At 43.5% G+C, this 16,125-nt stretch overlaps 2 protein-coding genes and 1 long non-coding RNA gene across 3 annotated transcripts; 1 reads left to right on the top strand and 2 right to left on the bottom strand.

Annotated features, from left to right (window-relative positions):
• Positions 1–3,982: 3,982 nt before the first annotated feature.
• Positions 3,983–9,815, bottom strand: LOC136489303 (uncharacterized). The gene is made up of 3 exons (XM_066485986.1): positions 9,724–9,815; positions 8,708–9,641; positions 3,983–5,111 (listed from the first exon to the last, which is right to left on the bottom strand). Exons 1-3 carry the CDS (start codon positions 9,770–9,772, stop codon positions 3,983–3,985), a joined length of 2,112 nt encoding a protein of 703 aa, XP_066342083.1. The 5' UTR covers positions 9,773–9,815.
• Positions 9,816–11,055: 1,240 nt separating this feature from the next.
• On the top strand, positions 11,056–12,367 carry LOC136485711 (uncharacterized). Its single transcript, XM_066482550.1, has 3 exons — positions 11,056–11,700; positions 11,798–11,987; positions 12,077–12,367. Exons 1-3 carry the CDS (start codon positions 11,669–11,671, stop codon positions 12,209–12,211), a joined length of 357 nt encoding a protein of 118 aa, XP_066338647.1. The 5' UTR covers positions 11,056–11,668; the 3' UTR covers positions 12,212–12,367.
• A 3,113-nt stretch (positions 12,368–15,480) lies between these two features.
• Positions 15,481–16,093, bottom strand: LOC136485979 (uncharacterized). Its single transcript, XR_010766624.1, has 3 exons — positions 15,805–16,093; positions 15,631–15,729; positions 15,481–15,545 (listed from the first exon to the last, which is right to left on the bottom strand). It is a non-coding gene; the product is annotated as an uncharacterized lncRNA (long non-coding RNA).
• Between the last annotated feature and the right edge of the window lie 32 nt (positions 16,094–16,125).

The raw sequence follows: 16,125 nt of genomic DNA, 5'->3' as shown, positions 1-16,125 counted from the left end.
ATGGCCGAACTCCCTTCGCCAGATCTGCCAAATAATTATGCATATGATCTGGGCTTCCGACCACCATTGGGGAGGGCAAACTACTCATATCCATGCATAGGAAGTAACATGTTTTAAAGACACCTCTATAGATATTTTATTCTGATATATATAATTCTTAAATGTAGACAATTCATTCTATACCATGGTTTAGAGAGACACTCTAATTTTGGGGTTGATTTCATCAATGTTGGTACATTCCTTATAGATGGTGGACTCAAGCAATGTCGAATTAGCTTTTCTATTCTCGCTAGGGTGGGTAACCGACAACGTATGATTTTATACATCGATAGGACGAGCAGCGGTCAACCTCATGACATTAGTGCACAAAAATATGTTGTGCAAGCATGTTTAAGGCCGCTTCAAAATATTGGGTACAATATTCCTACATACACCTCCACGATGATTGCTGCTTTGAATGTGGGCCTCCACCACGATATTGGACTGTTTTGTGCACAGCTCGGTGAGGACAACATAAATGATGTGGTCAGTCTCATAACTTATATCCAGATTAATTGTTATGTCTATATATATGCATGGTTCTGATAACCACATTTTTCTCAACACTTGCAGATACAGGAGAATGACGTAACATACGCAAGTTGTAGCTTTGAAGCCACTTTAAACCAGGCCATGTATCAGTTGGGTCGTTATAAATGGGAATATGGTAGCCCCGTTCTCACTTCAAAGGGAAGCCAAGAAAAAATTCTTGTGACTAGGAGGGAAGGTTCATGACCAATGCTGATCGTCGTCAGTAGACCTTGTGAATGATCTTGTGAAGCAAGGGAGAGTGCACTAGTAAATACATTACGCTACATTAGTGACATTTTGACATATAAAATGAATGATCTGCACTTCTCCGAATACGTGGCACGACGTTGGAAAGTTCTACGAAAATAAAATACCGTTGGTTGTAATAATGAACTAATCTAAATTATTATGGTTTGTAATGAACAAATTAATTTAAATTATTATGTGTTGTAATAAAGTAATTTAAATTATTGTGGTTCTCGTGAATTATTATGAGTTTGTAATGAAGTAATCTAAATTATTATGGTTCTTGTGAACTAATTCATATTCTGGTCGGATTTGAATTTTCAAATTAAATTTTTTTTTGACCGAAAAGTTGACTGTAGGGACGGTTCTATATTTAACCGCCCCTACAAATGAAAACTATAGGGACGGTTGGTGTCACAGTCGTCCCTACAAATCTAAATTATAGAGGCGGCTGGTGTTATCGGCCGCCCCTGCAAATCCTTTTATAGGGGCGCGGCTCGTAACACCAACCGCCCCTACAAATCAATTTGTAGGGCGGCTTGGGAACCGCCCCTACAAATCAATAATTTGTAAATACGGTTGTTTAGGAGCAGCTAGGGAAATCGCTCCTACAAACCCTTATCAGCTGCCCCTACAAATCCTGACAGTAGTAGTGTAGATCAGATGGCATGACACCGTTTGAGGTCTGGCATGAATGGCATGCCAATGGCACTACACTTCCTGAACAAGTTCGGTTTAATTGTATATGACAAGAATATCAGGCCGCATCTATGAATGTATATCCAAGTTAAATGATGGGAGTGTGTCAATGGTCATCCTGGGCTACGAGCCAGCATGTTCAACTTTGCCATTGGGCATCTGCACATCTCTATGGACGTCATCTTCGACGAGAACAGACTTGCACCGGCACCAGCATACCGCATGCAAGAGATGATGATGATGTGGGGTGCCAAGAGGTGTCAAGAGTTTTTCTTTAATATAAATGGGGGGCGTGTCAAGAGGTGACGACACACTACTGTAGGCGTGGTGACCATGTCCATGGTCACAGCCTACATTGATGCATGGGTCACCCTTGTCTTGGGCACCCCTCGAGGATCATGGGCTCACAGCAGATGCTAGAACGTTCAAGCCAGCCAGGCTAGCAACATCCCACCAATGCCGTTGGCCTGGATCACACCAGCACTAGTGCATGACCTAGCGCTCGATGTGGCATGGATGAAGTTAAGACTTCGGGCATAACGATGTTTGGTTGCCCACCACTGCCGGTCATGCCACAAGTAAGGCTGGCACGCCCTATCAAAGCAGAACGATGCTTGGTTCTTTAGGATAGCTTGGCGCGCCACAACCTGTTATACTAGCTAGCAGTAGTGATTTTAGCCACAGGCGTGGTGTCCGTTTTTATCGCCATAGGCTAGGCGTGCTGCATGCGTTGTGGCTAGCAAGCAAGCGGGCCCTTCATGCCCCGCTACAGCTCCATGGATAATATGATAATAACGTCGACACCGCTGCAGCTCTGGTGCTGCTGCCACCGACGACACACAACTTCGCATGCATGTCAGTGCAGACGACCCAAATTAAAACATATTGTACTATTCAACTAATTAATACTCCATCCATTCCAAATTATAAGTAGTCTGGCTTTTCTAGATACAAAAGCTTTTATTATGTATGTTGATGTAGTCTATGTCTATATGCATAACAAAAACAATGTACCTAAAAAATCCAAAACAACTAATAATTTGGAATAGATGGAGTAATCCATATTACACATCATATATATTATTCCCTCCGATCCATTCCAACGAGTAAGTTGTTTTGGCTTTTCAAAATACACTGCTTTTATTTTTGAACGAAGATACACTGCTTTTATTGTGTATCTAGGGATAGTATATATCTAAGTGCACAGCAAAAGTGATCCATCTAAAATGTCAAAACATCTTACAGTTTTGATCAAATTTTAAAAGCTTAATTTCTCAAAAACTAAGATGTACATTCTTTTTTGGATTGAGCGTGTAATAGATCAAGAACAACAGCCACACGGTTCATTTCTGTTCAAGACATGTTACATGAGATGCTCAAAGCTTGGATAAGCATAGCATCCAATACGTCAGATATTGATATCCATCCCATATTATTATTGGATTTCTGACTTTGAGAATTCAGATTTGGATACGGTATAGATATTGAATGTTTGGATTCATTTAGGATTAATTATTTAGTGTTTGAACACCTTTCTTGATAGATGCATAACCAAAATGTATTCGTCCTTTTTTAATCATCTGGGACAACAATTACATTTCAACACCTTTTTTACAAGATAGTTAGATTGTAAATAAATAGACCTAGACAACAATTTTAGAGAACAGCATTTTGAGCAAAATAGCCGTGGTCCACATGTCATCCACTGTTTTAAAATAAACATACTATATGCCTCGGTCCACAAGTCATTTGACTTTTTTACAGTAAGGTATGGTATGGTTGTTCTTATCTTGTCACATGGTTGAATAGCATGCTGATTTGACACAATCAACTATACCGCAACTGGTTGATGGTAAACGGAGCACAAAATAAAAGTTCACTAGAAACCCATAGCAGATATCGGAATCACTACCAGTTTAAACCCAATTATTAACCGAATCTTAGCCTAACAACCTGGCAGCGAAGTGTAATCACTCTCGGCTCCAGCATAACTAGCAGTGACGGTCCGATGGTGATTGTCTGTTCTGTAGAAGTGTGGCAAGCTTAGGGGTAAATGATTTGGAGCCTACCTAGTTTAGTTTAGAGCACGGACCGACTGTAGTAGCAAAAAAGAAATGATGCTTCGCTCCTCTCTCCTAAAGTTGAGGATCTCAAGCTTTCACCACTGTGCCAATCAGGCTATGGATGCTCAATAGAGAAATGCTAGCATTGAATATATAAGCAATTTGTTCCATGCAACATCAATTATGTATTTTTGCCCTGTTCGCTTAGCTTATAAGCCGTACTTTTTCAGCTAACGAACAGTATTTTTCTCTCACAACAAATCAGCCGATACTTTCAGTCATGACTTATCAGCTAAACGAACAGGGCATTTAAAGAATTATACCACCTAAAATTATATTATACTAAACCCATACAAGATCATGCAAGGGTTGATCGAACAACAACACTACTGAAACAGTTACGCCTACCTTGAGCGGCATTTGTCCCGGTCGGTTGGCATGACGGTGCCGTTACCGGGGAAGAAGAAGCGGAGGCGGCACGAGATGCGCGTCCAGAACCGGAGGTTGGCAAAGACGCCCACCTTCCACCGTGTGCGCGCCTTGCCAAACAGGTCGAACGGCACCACGCCTGCCTTGAGCGCCTTATCCATTGCCTCCGTCCCGGCGGCGTCCAGCGCCCGCCCCGCCGACACGACATGGTACGGCAGCGGCAGTGAGCTCTCTCGCGGCACCACGAACGGCTGCGCCCGCAGCAGTGCCACGTCGGCGCCTTGGAACCCGACGACGAGGTCCATGCTGGAGAAGGACGCGTCGGCCTTGGAGTTGTTGTTCACAGCCACGACGGTGATGGACGCCTGCAGGTAGTCGATGGCACCATCCTGGCCGTACTCGAGCCGCTCCAGGCGCGCGTCGGAGACGGTCAGGTACGGCATGCTGGGCCTGTAGATGAGGTACACGGCGAACACCGCCACGCCGGCCAGGATGACTCCGACGGCCAGCGCCGTGCACAGGAGGACCGTCGCCCACGCCCACCCGGAGCTGCTGTGCTCACGCGGCGACCCTGCCCAGACCCTCCAAGCCCGCCGCGGCTGCTCCTGGGGACGCCGATGCCGATCATCCGCCTCCGCCATGCTGCTCTCCTCCTCCACCGACGGCGGCGGCCTGCTGGGGTCCTGGTCGAACTTCCTGGCCTGGTCCACGTAATCATTCATGCGCCTCGGTTGGTAGATGGTGACGCCGACGTCGCCCCTCGACGCGAAGCGCTGGAAGTCGTGCGACCTCTTGGATGCCCGGAGGGAGGCGACGAGCTTCACCCACGTGGTGAGCGTGAGGAGCTTGGCGAGCTCGGCCTTGAGCAGGTCGATCAAGGGGTGCCTGGACCGCTCTGCGCGCAACGCCGTGTCGGCCTCCACGAGCTTGCCGCGGGCGCCGTTCGTTGCTATGGCCTCCCCTGACTTGTTCGCGTGACGGCGGCGGATCAGCTCGACCTTCACCTCCTCCGGTTCCATGGCGCCCGCTCTGGCTGATCCTGTGCGGCTTATAGAGCAACTCAAGTAACGATCACGAGGAGAGTAGAACTTTCTTCCTTTGATGCTGAAAAGGCACGTGAATGTATTGGTATGGCGTCAGTTTTTTTTTCATTTATTATAATAGTGGTAAAACTATGCATATATAAATGAAAAAGACATATATCGAGTAAAAATATCTTATATTATCTTATCTTACTCTTATATTAACTAAAGGCTCCAATCAAGTCTCCACAATAATTCTCACTAGACATGCTAAAAAAACATAAATCCTAGAAATTGCCATAATAATAAAAACTATTCGGTGTTTAAATTATAGACGCTAATCATCATCTCCAATGGCTGTGGATCTTTTCCTAATTGAAGGTTCCACATTATTTTACTCCGCACACATTAAAAAAAATTCTAAAAATTCTTACAAAAATCAGAAACATCCGGCCCTTCATTTGGTAGACCTAAAGACCATCTCTAATGATAGCCACTAGATCTATTCTCTTATATATAAAAAATTACCCACAATTACTATTATGAAAAATGAATAAAGAAATCTTCAAAAGTTACATCCAAATTACCCACCTATGTCATTATAAAAAATAATTTAAAGTAACCCCCTAAATTTATATCTAAATTACTTAGTTTTGCTATTATGAAAGATAACACAAAGAAACTACTAAATTTGTATATAAATTACTCACCTCTGCCATTCTAAAAGATCGTTTAAAATAACTCCTTCAATTTCTAAATCAGCTACGTATGACATTATGAAAGTTAAAGTAAATTATCGCTTAGATCGCATTGAAATTACCCATATATATCATTACAAAAAAAATAATATAAATTAACATCTTTTAATTTATATCCAAATTATCCACATCGTCCATTACAAAAAATAAAAAAGCATCCCTCAAATCAACATGTAAATACTAATATAAGACTATTATAAAAAAACTAATTTAACAACTATAAAAGTACATTATATATTTCTAAATTACACACTTTTAGCACAACATAGACCAAGTAAACATAATGATGTGTTTCACAACATAGACCAAGCAAACATCTATACTTCAGAATAAATATTTATTTTGATAGCTTAATGAATGAGGAAAAATGTTCTATTAACAAAACCCGTAGCAATGACATTGACAATCGACATTAAGTTATATTAATATTCCATAATAATAAATTCCTTAAGTTGTTATTTTAAATAAGGTTATACATTTGACTGAAAATTTATGTCATATCAATATTGGTAATTAAATTTTGAGAGATCTATGTTTTATAAAATACTACTACTACATATATAGTTTGTTGATATAACAAATTCAACATCTTGAGTGTTGTGGGGCAAGCTAAAAGGACTATTTATAGGCCCCGTTCGGCTTACCTTATATTCGGCTTGTTCGGCTTCTTTTTTCAGCTGGAACAGTATTTTTCTCTCACAACATTTCAGCCAGAATAGTATTTTTCAGCCACTTTCAGCCAAGTTTCAGCAAGCCGAATGGGGCTACAAGAAATAAGAGGCTAGCCGAAGACCTAGAATCTTATTTTAATAAAATTAAAAATATAAATTAGGAATAAAAGATACAATAAACACTATAGTTTCAACTTAACATGTGGTTTCAAATTGCTACAACTAGATTTAAGTTTTAAGTTAAAATATAAATTCATGACGTGGAAAGGAATGAAATAAGACCTTATATAACATAAACTTAGGTGTCCACTAAATAAATATCATGATTAAAAAAGATAAATCCGGAATATTCTAAATAAAAGAGCTGAAAGGAGCTTGCAGGTTAATCGTAACGAAATCTGCTAGAAAAAAAATAAAACATAGAAATTCTCACAAAAATTAGAAACTTCTAACCACCAATTCTGTAGACTCTAAAACCATTTATAATAATTCCCACTAAATCTATTTTTATTTTCTAAATAATTTCCCACCTCCGCCTATTTCTAAAACAACATAAAGAAACCATAAATCTATAAATAAATTATCCATCTATGTGCCATTAAAAAACATGATCCAAGTAAACCTAAATCACATCTAATTACCATCTTGCTATTATGATTGATAACCTACATAACCCCTTAAATATGCCATCGTGCAGATCATATGCATTAATGTAAATATATTTAAGTTATGTTTCAACAATCAGAAAATATTTCCTTAACGACTCATTTACTAATGATACTAACAAAATATTTAAAAAATATATAAATAAACATGATATATAATTTACATAAGCTATGATTTAGATGTATTAATACATATTAACTAAAATATCTTCATGGCTTTTTTAGATTCATTTAGTTAATAGTCATCGTAAGGCTTAAATATTAATATCTTACATATCAATATCCTCTTGAGGTTTGCATTGTTGTCTCGTAGTAGATCTTACTTTAAACTCTGCCATCGATGTTAAGCAACATGGTGCAGGTTTTGAACGTTTATTTATGCCATTATCATAGGGACTTAATAGTGTAGTTTATTATGACCTAAATCCTTATTTTTAAGAAGTATCAAAGGAGAGTTAATAAAAGGATACAACAAGCATAAAAGCTTTAACTTAATTTGAGGATAAAAATCTGTAGCAACTAATAATAAGAATAAAATAAAAAAATAGATTCATAAAGACATGGACCGCAGCAAGAGACACCATAGTTAGGTTTAGTTTTCAACTAAATGTATCGAAGATACACAGAAGTATCATGTAAAGAAAAAACCATAGATACGGATGAAAGAACACATAAGTAAGTAAATGATAAGTTTATCACAGTATATAATATAACTGTTGTGTTAGAAAATGAACAAAAGAGGAAAAAAAACATGTCATTTAATATAAGTAACTTTTATTTATCAGTGGTTTTAAACTGTATTTAATGCTTCTGTCTCTTAAAATTGTGTAGCTTGTGCGACAGCCCGAGTTGATGGACTAGCATAAATAAAGATAAGTAATGAGACTTTTCCCTGTGTGCCATTATAAAAGATCGCAATCCCCTGTGTGCCCCTGAAAAAATTCAGCGGTCTTCAGCGCCACTACTCTAACTTTTTCGGGTCCTCCATGCCACTTCCGTCAGTTCAGGCTCTAACGCCGTCAAACTGCAGGTGTGAAAAGACGAAAATGCCCTTAAGTTCAAATATGTTATTAATTTTTTTGAGCATCTTAACGACTTCAAATGAAAAAACTCAAAACTAGAAAGTTGTAGATCTCGTCGAGATCTATAATTTTCATATAAAAATTATTTTCATTTAATTTCGCAAAAAAACTATGATGATTTTTCTAAGATATATTAATCATATCAAATCATATTTTTTTTACGGAATTAAATGAAAATAATTTTTATATGAAAATTATAGATCTCGACGAGATCTACAACTTTCTAGTTTTGAGTTTTTTCATTTGAAGTCGTTAATATGCTCAAAAAAAATTAATAACATATTTGAACTTAAGGGCATTTTCGTCTTTTCACACCTGTAGTTTGACGGCGTTAGAGCCTGAACTGACGGAAGTGGCATGGAGGACCCGAAAAAGTTGAAGTAGTGACGCTGAAGACCGCTGAATTTTTCCAGGGGCACAGAGGGGATTACGATCTTTTATAATGGCACACAGGGAAAAGTCTCATAAGTAATGTACGCAATGGGGATATCATGTAACACACATGTAGGTGCAGTGGGCGGTGAGCACTGGCACCCGATACGCCCTGCCGATGGCCGGGAGGACGAGGTCGACCATTACGTTGCGCACTTCACCGCCGTAGAGATAACCAAAGTCGACGACGAACGAGCCGGCGTCGCTGCCCGCCTTCGTCGGGTAGCTGCCGGCGTCCACCTTGTCCTTGTCCAGTATCTTAGAATGGCCTGGCTGTTCCCAGACGGTGAGCTTCAGGTCCTGGACCACGACGGTGAGGAGGCCAGCCAGGAGCGCCGAGAAGTGCTCGCTCAGGTTCTCCTCGTCGTCGACGTTGTAGAAGGTTCCTCCGAGGCTGTTGCCCGCGATGGCCTCCAGCACCGCCGTCGACCGCTCCTTGTCGTGCTGGCCTGCACCGAAACCGAACGTGTACACAGCCACGGCGCCGATACTGAGAGCCATAACATCGGGATAGTCGCCTTTCGGCCTGCCATCGGACATGAAGAGGACGCTGCCCACGCGGCCGGTTTTCTGCTGGCGGCCGTTGAGGACCTCGAGCCCGGTGTCGAGGCCGGCGTGCATGTTGGTCAATCCGTCGGCCACCAGACCATTTTGGACCATGTCCTTCAGTTCTTCCTTGGCGGCGTCCGTTATGGATCGCAACTCGCACAGCCTAGTGGCGGCGTCGGAGAAGGAGACGATGGAGAGGCGGTCCAAGGGGCCGAGCTTGCTGATGACGAACTTCATGGCCGTCTTCAGCTTGTCGAGCTTCCCGTGCCGGCGCATGCTTCCGCTGACGTCCAGGACAGCCACTAGGTCCAGCCCGGATCGCTCGGCAGCGGAAGATGTGTCGGTGAGCTGCAGCAGCACCTGCTGCCTGTTCTCCTCCAGTGGCGCCTTGTCGTTGCAGTAGGCCACCAGCCGAACCCTTTCGGCGTTCATGCTCAGCCTTGGCCCTGCTGCACCTGCATAAATAAATATCATCTGAGTGAATGAACTGGTGTTCCATATCTTTTATATAAGAATTGAGCAAACTTGTAGTGGGACCTGCTGATGGATTTTCAGGAGGAGGTTCATCATCATTGAAGGATGACATTCCGGTTCGACTTCTACCCAAACAAGAAGCAGCACTTGCTAGAGCTAGCTGATATAATGATGTGTACTAGGTTAACTAAAATGTATTGATATATACTCCCTCCATACTGATTCGTACAAGAGGAATGAAGTGGCGCATAGGGAAAGGAATGTAATAGTGGTCCTAGGAAGCGACTAATGGATGCTGATTCGTACGACGTAAAGGTTTCAGAAGGGAGGGTGCACTTCTACGGTTTGGTATCTTCTTTGCTCTCCCTCGCATGCAGCATCCATTGAAAAACAGGACCAAGCAAAGCAAGGGATAAATCAAAACAAAGAAAACCAAGATTTGCTCAGGACAACTCCCCACCACCACCCTAAGGCCTAAGCCAAGCTCCCCTTTCATTATCTTCTCCATGCCGCGCCGCAGGCCCTCGCTGTCGCTGCTCACCTCATGCATCACCTTTGGCACCGTTGTTTCGCGAGGGCACGCCGTGCAACTGTGCAAGATTGGCAGTTCCTAGACCTTGCTGTCCTCAGCGGCGTTCCCCCGATCCGAACACTACGACGCGGGCGATGGTTCCTCCATGCATATCAGATTTATGGTGAGCAGTTTCAGTATGGTCGTGATCCCGGGCGACCGAGCTCCAGGTGCCCCTCTCAGCTCGTTACCCTCTCCACCCCAGCCAGTGCTTCTAGTCATTGTGCAAGTGAAATTTTCGTATTTTGGTCTCTTTTGAAAACAATTTTTAGAAAAATACCAACGCCAAAACATTTTCTGAAAATAGACCATTTTTAGGCGTCTTAGCACATGACGCCGAGATATGAGGCTCGGCGTCGTGTCACTCGACACCGAGGTATTGCCACGTCACGGACGACCGGGGTCGTTGTCGACACGTTGGCGCGTGGGTCCGAGACGTCGGCGTCGTGTCAGCCGACGCCAAGTCCCCAACCTCGGCGCGGTTGGACTGCGCGCCGAGCTCTGGCCCCATCCGGAGCGCGGCCCAGGCGGCCCAACAAAGCACGGTGGCCCAGAAGCTCGGCGTTGGGTCACTTAACGCCGAGCCTCCAGACCTCGGCGTGACCCGACTCAACGCCGAGGTCTGGACCCTTTAGGCCGCGCCGAGGCCCCTTCTTCTTCTTCCCTCCCCTCCTCCATTCCCCCACGGCTCCCAAATCCCCCACGGCCCCCACGAAACTCTAACCTCCAAAATCGACCCCCGGTGCCCGGATCTTGTCGCCCGAAGCTTCCTCGAGGTAATGGTCCCTCCCCTCTCCATTCTATCCGCGTAGATGTGCTTACATTGTCCCTAATCATTTGGAATCATGGTTGTTTGGTGATTTGGTATATTTGTGTTTGCATTTGCAAAATGTATGGCTTAGGATGATTGAGTGCATTGTTGTTTAACTGTTTTATGTGATGAACATGTTAGGTTAGTTTGGTTTCTAGTTATTTTGGTCATTAGGGTTATTTGTTTATTGTAGGTGTCATTAGGGTTAGTTATTTGTTGGTCATTAGGGTTACTATGTATTTTATTTATTTGTTGGTCATTACATTTCAATTTGTTATGACCAAGGCGTTTTGCCAAGGTACTCCTCTTTCCCCTCTTTCAATTCATCCATTTAGATTCGTTTGTTTTTGAACTTGGCATTATAGGTTTGGTTCATGTTCATGTCATTCGTGCAATGTATGGTGGTTCAAATGATTGAATGACCCAAATGTATGGTTGTTGGTGTTGTTGTTGTTGTATATGTTATGGTTTATAATCATTGAGTTAAATTTTGTGTTTGTTGGGATTCAAATTTGTTTAGGGTTTGTAATGAAAAGCTTATTTGGGAGGTATGGTGATGTAGTATTAGTACCTTTACATTTGTTGCAAGGTACTTTGGATTGATTTTTTTTCTACGTAATGTTAGGATGCCAAGGCGTGGTAAAGCTCGTATTCCAAGGTAATCCCAATGTTTATTCATTATCTGTGCAACAAATAGAAAACCCTAGGTTTAGGTTTGGTTCTCCGTTAATATGACTAAATTCTTTCAATTGTAGCTATGGTCGCCAGAGGGCAAATCCCTACGACCTAAAGCCTCTCCCTGAAGGTGTTCCTCGACCAATGTGCTTTTGTGGTGATCCTTGCAAGATAGACATCTCTGAAGATGAGGAAACATATAGGCAGAGGTACTGGATGTGTCCCAATTATGCATGGGAACCTACAAAGCAACAGCGCCGTGCATCGTTTGTGAGGAATTTTTATTGTGTTAATTAATTTTCTTGTGATATTAAGTATTGCTTATTTATTTGTTTTGTAACAATTTGTTTTTCTTGCAGACCGTTCCACCACTGTGTGACTTTGAGCAGTGGATTGACACTGAGATCAAGGAGTCGGACAAGCAGCGTCTAGAAGGCCTGAAGGAGTGGGATGCGGAGGTTAAGGAGAGGTTTGAGCAGAGACGCAGACTGTAGGCTATAGAAAAGGAGCATAAGGAAGAGGAGGAAAGGAGGCGTGTTGCTGCGTACAGGGCGGAGAGGGAGAAGAAGCTTGAGCGTGTGCGCCGAGCGAAGGCAGCGATGGAGGAGAATCCCGATGCCGAGAGGAAGGGAAAGTGGCCTCGTTGCACTCAGTAGGTATTTGGTTTATTCACGAGCGATGTCGTGTAGCCCTGGACTTTTTTTACTATGTTGTAATGCACTCTGCTTTTATTTCAGATGAACTTATTCCCTGGACTTTTTTTATTATGTTGTAATGCACTATGATTTTATTTCAGATGGTCTTATGCCCTGTACTTCGTTAACTATCCTAAGACTGTAGTGGTACTGTTTGTATCACTGAAAAGACTACTTGTGTTGTTGCAGTCACTGAAAGGGCTACAAGTACTGTTGCAGTCACTGAAAGGGCTACAAGTCTATTTGAAAACTCACTGAAAAGCCTAGATTCGTTTACTGTTGTATCCGTATACGCAATGAATTAATATCAGAGTGATGTACTGCATTTAGATGAAGTGACAAAACACAGGTGTAGCCTTTTCAGATGAAATGACCAGTCATGGTTGTAGGCTTTTCAGATGAAGCATCTAGCCTTTTCAGATTCAATAAATGAGTACGCACACATGTTTTTTGTCAAGTAGCATTCATGGTGAACCTGCCTTCATCTCTATATATAGTGCTCCATGTCTTGCTCCACATCCACACAACTTGTTTTCTGGTTTAGTTTTAGCAAATGTCGAGCGGAGGTTCCTCGAGTGGAAAGGGTTTCGGCGGAGGGAGAGGAAAGAGGGTGAGGAAGGGACCTCCGATTGTGTGGGAGGGTTCTCTGGGTCCTGATTCTTTTGAAGAAGCAATAGAGGAATTTCCTTTGGAGAGGAAGAGTGACTTCACCCGTGAGAGACCTCTTAGATCATACGAGAAGCGCATTGAAGATTGGCCAAAATGCCGCCACGGTTTGGATTGCGTTGTGCAGATGTACAACGACTGTGACGGTGGAGGCCGTCGTTTCTTTAGATGCCCGCGAGGATTTGTATTGCCTTTGAACTCTCTCCTTTTTTAGATTTGCATTTGGTTTCTAGTAGTACTTATTGGTAGATGGGTTTTCAGGATTCAAGCTGTCCAGATAACTGTGGCTTCACTAGATGGGTTGACCCTCCTCCTATCTATCCCCATCAACAGTACATCACATATCTACAGGGACGCATCTTTGACCTAGAGTATGGCCCTGGAAGTGGTAACAGGGACAAGTCGGACGACGACAACAGCAATGATGCAGAGGAGGCACTATGCAATAATCCGTACTGCGAGTGCCCGTACCATAAGAAGGACGGACCTCCTTCTCCACCGCCACCGCCACCGCCACCACCACCGCCTCCGTCAACTGGAGGATACTATGGGGAAGGCGCAACTTAGTTCAATATGTGGGAGCATTATTAGGACCAACATTTGTTAGTCAATCCGAATGTGGAATGTTTGTATGAGTTGTTCTTTTCAATCTCGTAAGGCATGCTAGGTTTAGTTTGCAACATGCCATTGTTAGTTTTTATGTGAGTGTGTACCCTTTGCAATGTCTGTATCACTTGTTTCTTTCAATCCCCTAAGGCATGCTAGGTTTAGTTTGCGACATGCCATTGTTACTTTTGATGTGAGTGTAATCGTTGTGCCTCCGCTATTTCATAAATTGCAGTTTACCTACCTCTAAGTTTCATGTACTATGGTTGATTCCCAAACTGAAAAAAAGATTTGAGTCTCTCTAAAAATAGGGGATTGAAATCGAACCAACAATCGGTTTTTCCTGCAGGAACAAACATACAAACATAAATATAACTTGTCTACTCTTATTAGTATAACTCGTGTTAGTCGAAGAGGAATCGTTGAGAAAGATTTTTCATTTGAATCATGCAAATAGGATCGCAACATATACCAAATGGTTTGGGTCGGCGTTTACGTGTTGGGCTGAGGCTCGGCGTTGAGTCGGCCCACGCCGACCCTAGGGTTTGGCTCGGCCGTGTGTGAGGTGGGCTGAGGCTCGGCGTTGAGTCGTCCCACGCCGACCCTAGGGTTTGGCTCGGCCGTTTACGAGTTGGGCTGAGGCTCGGCGTCGAGTCGGCCCACGCCAACCCTAGGGTTTGGCAACGGCCGTGGCCCGGTTTGGGCCGAACCTTGGCGCTTAGTCGTAACACACTGAGGTTCATGGCTCGGCGTCAATTTACCACACGCCGAGCTTGGGCACCTCGGCGCTTCGATGCAAGGGTTTCCAGTATGTACCAGGGGTCGGCGTGAAATGACTAAACGCCGAGGTTGGGCACCTCGGCGCTTCGATGAAATGTTTTCCAGTATGTACCAGGGGTCGGCATCAAATGACTAAATGCCGAGCCCCTGGGTTCACCAAAATATATCATCTCTTCTTTGATTTGCTTCACTATTGCCCACTACTCTAATCAGCCGACGATGACCTTGTGCCAACAACGGACCTGAGCTCGCTAGCTCCCCGACTCTCCTAAGCCGCTTCGTCCCCTTTGCGTGCTTGCCATGTCACCGTGGATCCAACAGAGGTTGATCGTAACATGGAGGATGGGGATGATGACACCCCTTCTTCCTTGTGAGTTGCGACGGAGGCCCTTAATAGCTGGAAACATGAAACATGGTGACGTTCCACACATTCACATAACACATGACCACACCGACAGACACATTCATTCAACATCCGTACATACAAAAGGTCCAACACATTAAGCATCCAACATAGTCCAACACATTCAACATCCAACATAGTCCATACATATGCTTCATCAATCAACAAACATAGTCCAAACATAGTACAAGGTCCAATGCATACATAGTCCATGCACAAAATAAAGCATATGAAGTATTTGGATTTTTTATCGCTCCTTGTACCTTAACGTGGATGGCGAGCGTAACGCTTTCCCCTCCCAAACAGATAGGTACCTAGAGTGTACCTGTCCACTGGTCTGAGCGTCCTATGTGGACGTCCAGAACCGGAGGGGCCTTGAGTTCCTTGGGGTGCATCTCCAAGCTGGGACATGCCAATCTCATCATACTCATGATCATAGTACTCTCCCTGTCCTTCATCATCTTCATCATCATAATGACCATGTCCTTGACCACCCTCTGCAGTAGTTGCTGCACCATGTGAAGAAGAAGTCCTGCCACCATGTGCACCATGTGAAGATGAAGTCCCTCCAACATGTGCAGTAGAAGGTCCAGCACCAAGCTGTTGTGGGACTGCCACATCCGGGGAATGTCTACATCCAAGGCGTGCAGCTACCTTTCGTAGGCGATGCATGGCACGCTGCATTTTGAAAGCACTATTAGTAAGTGGGGTTGGTCGCAAAACTATATAAAGATGTAACATCAACTGAATGAGAGGAGACTACCTGAATGTGCTGTCGTAACATGGAGGCCTCATCAGGATCGCCCACAGGAATCATCAATGCCCTTCCTTGGTCGGCCACTGTCCTCATTATCTCCATGCTCTATGCAACAAAAACAATAATTTAAGTCTCCATCACAGTAAAGACCTCAGAGATGGAAATAGTTGTATCACTTACAGCTCTGGCTAACGCAGGGGCGATCTCAACTTGCCTGCCTTCTCGGGTAGCTTGGTCATATGGGTTGTTGCCCTCATCCTCGCTCGCAATGTCAGCAATGTCTTGCTCCGTCCAAGCGGGCCTCAATTGAAGCCTTGTTCGTTGACCAAACCAAACAAGGTAATCATGGAATGCCTTGTCACGATGGACGGCGTGGATGCCCATGTTGTTCTACTCCATCAACATCCACTCATCAATGTAGCGCTGGTGCTCCAGCTGCCAGTTGGTGATCTTCTTATTTTTTTGTCTGTTGAACCTGCAAATTTTACACCAAATCGGCAA

Source organism: Miscanthus floridulus, chromosome 10 (genome assembly GCF_019320115.1).
Source record: "Miscanthus floridulus cultivar M001 chromosome 10, ASM1932011v1, whole genome shotgun sequence".
In the NCBI taxonomy this organism is placed as follows: Eukaryota; Viridiplantae; Streptophyta; class Magnoliopsida; order Poales; family Poaceae; genus Miscanthus; species Miscanthus floridulus.
The sequence above is the reverse complement of the archived record's forward strand: the minus strand, read 5'-3'. Positions and strand labels throughout refer to the sequence as shown.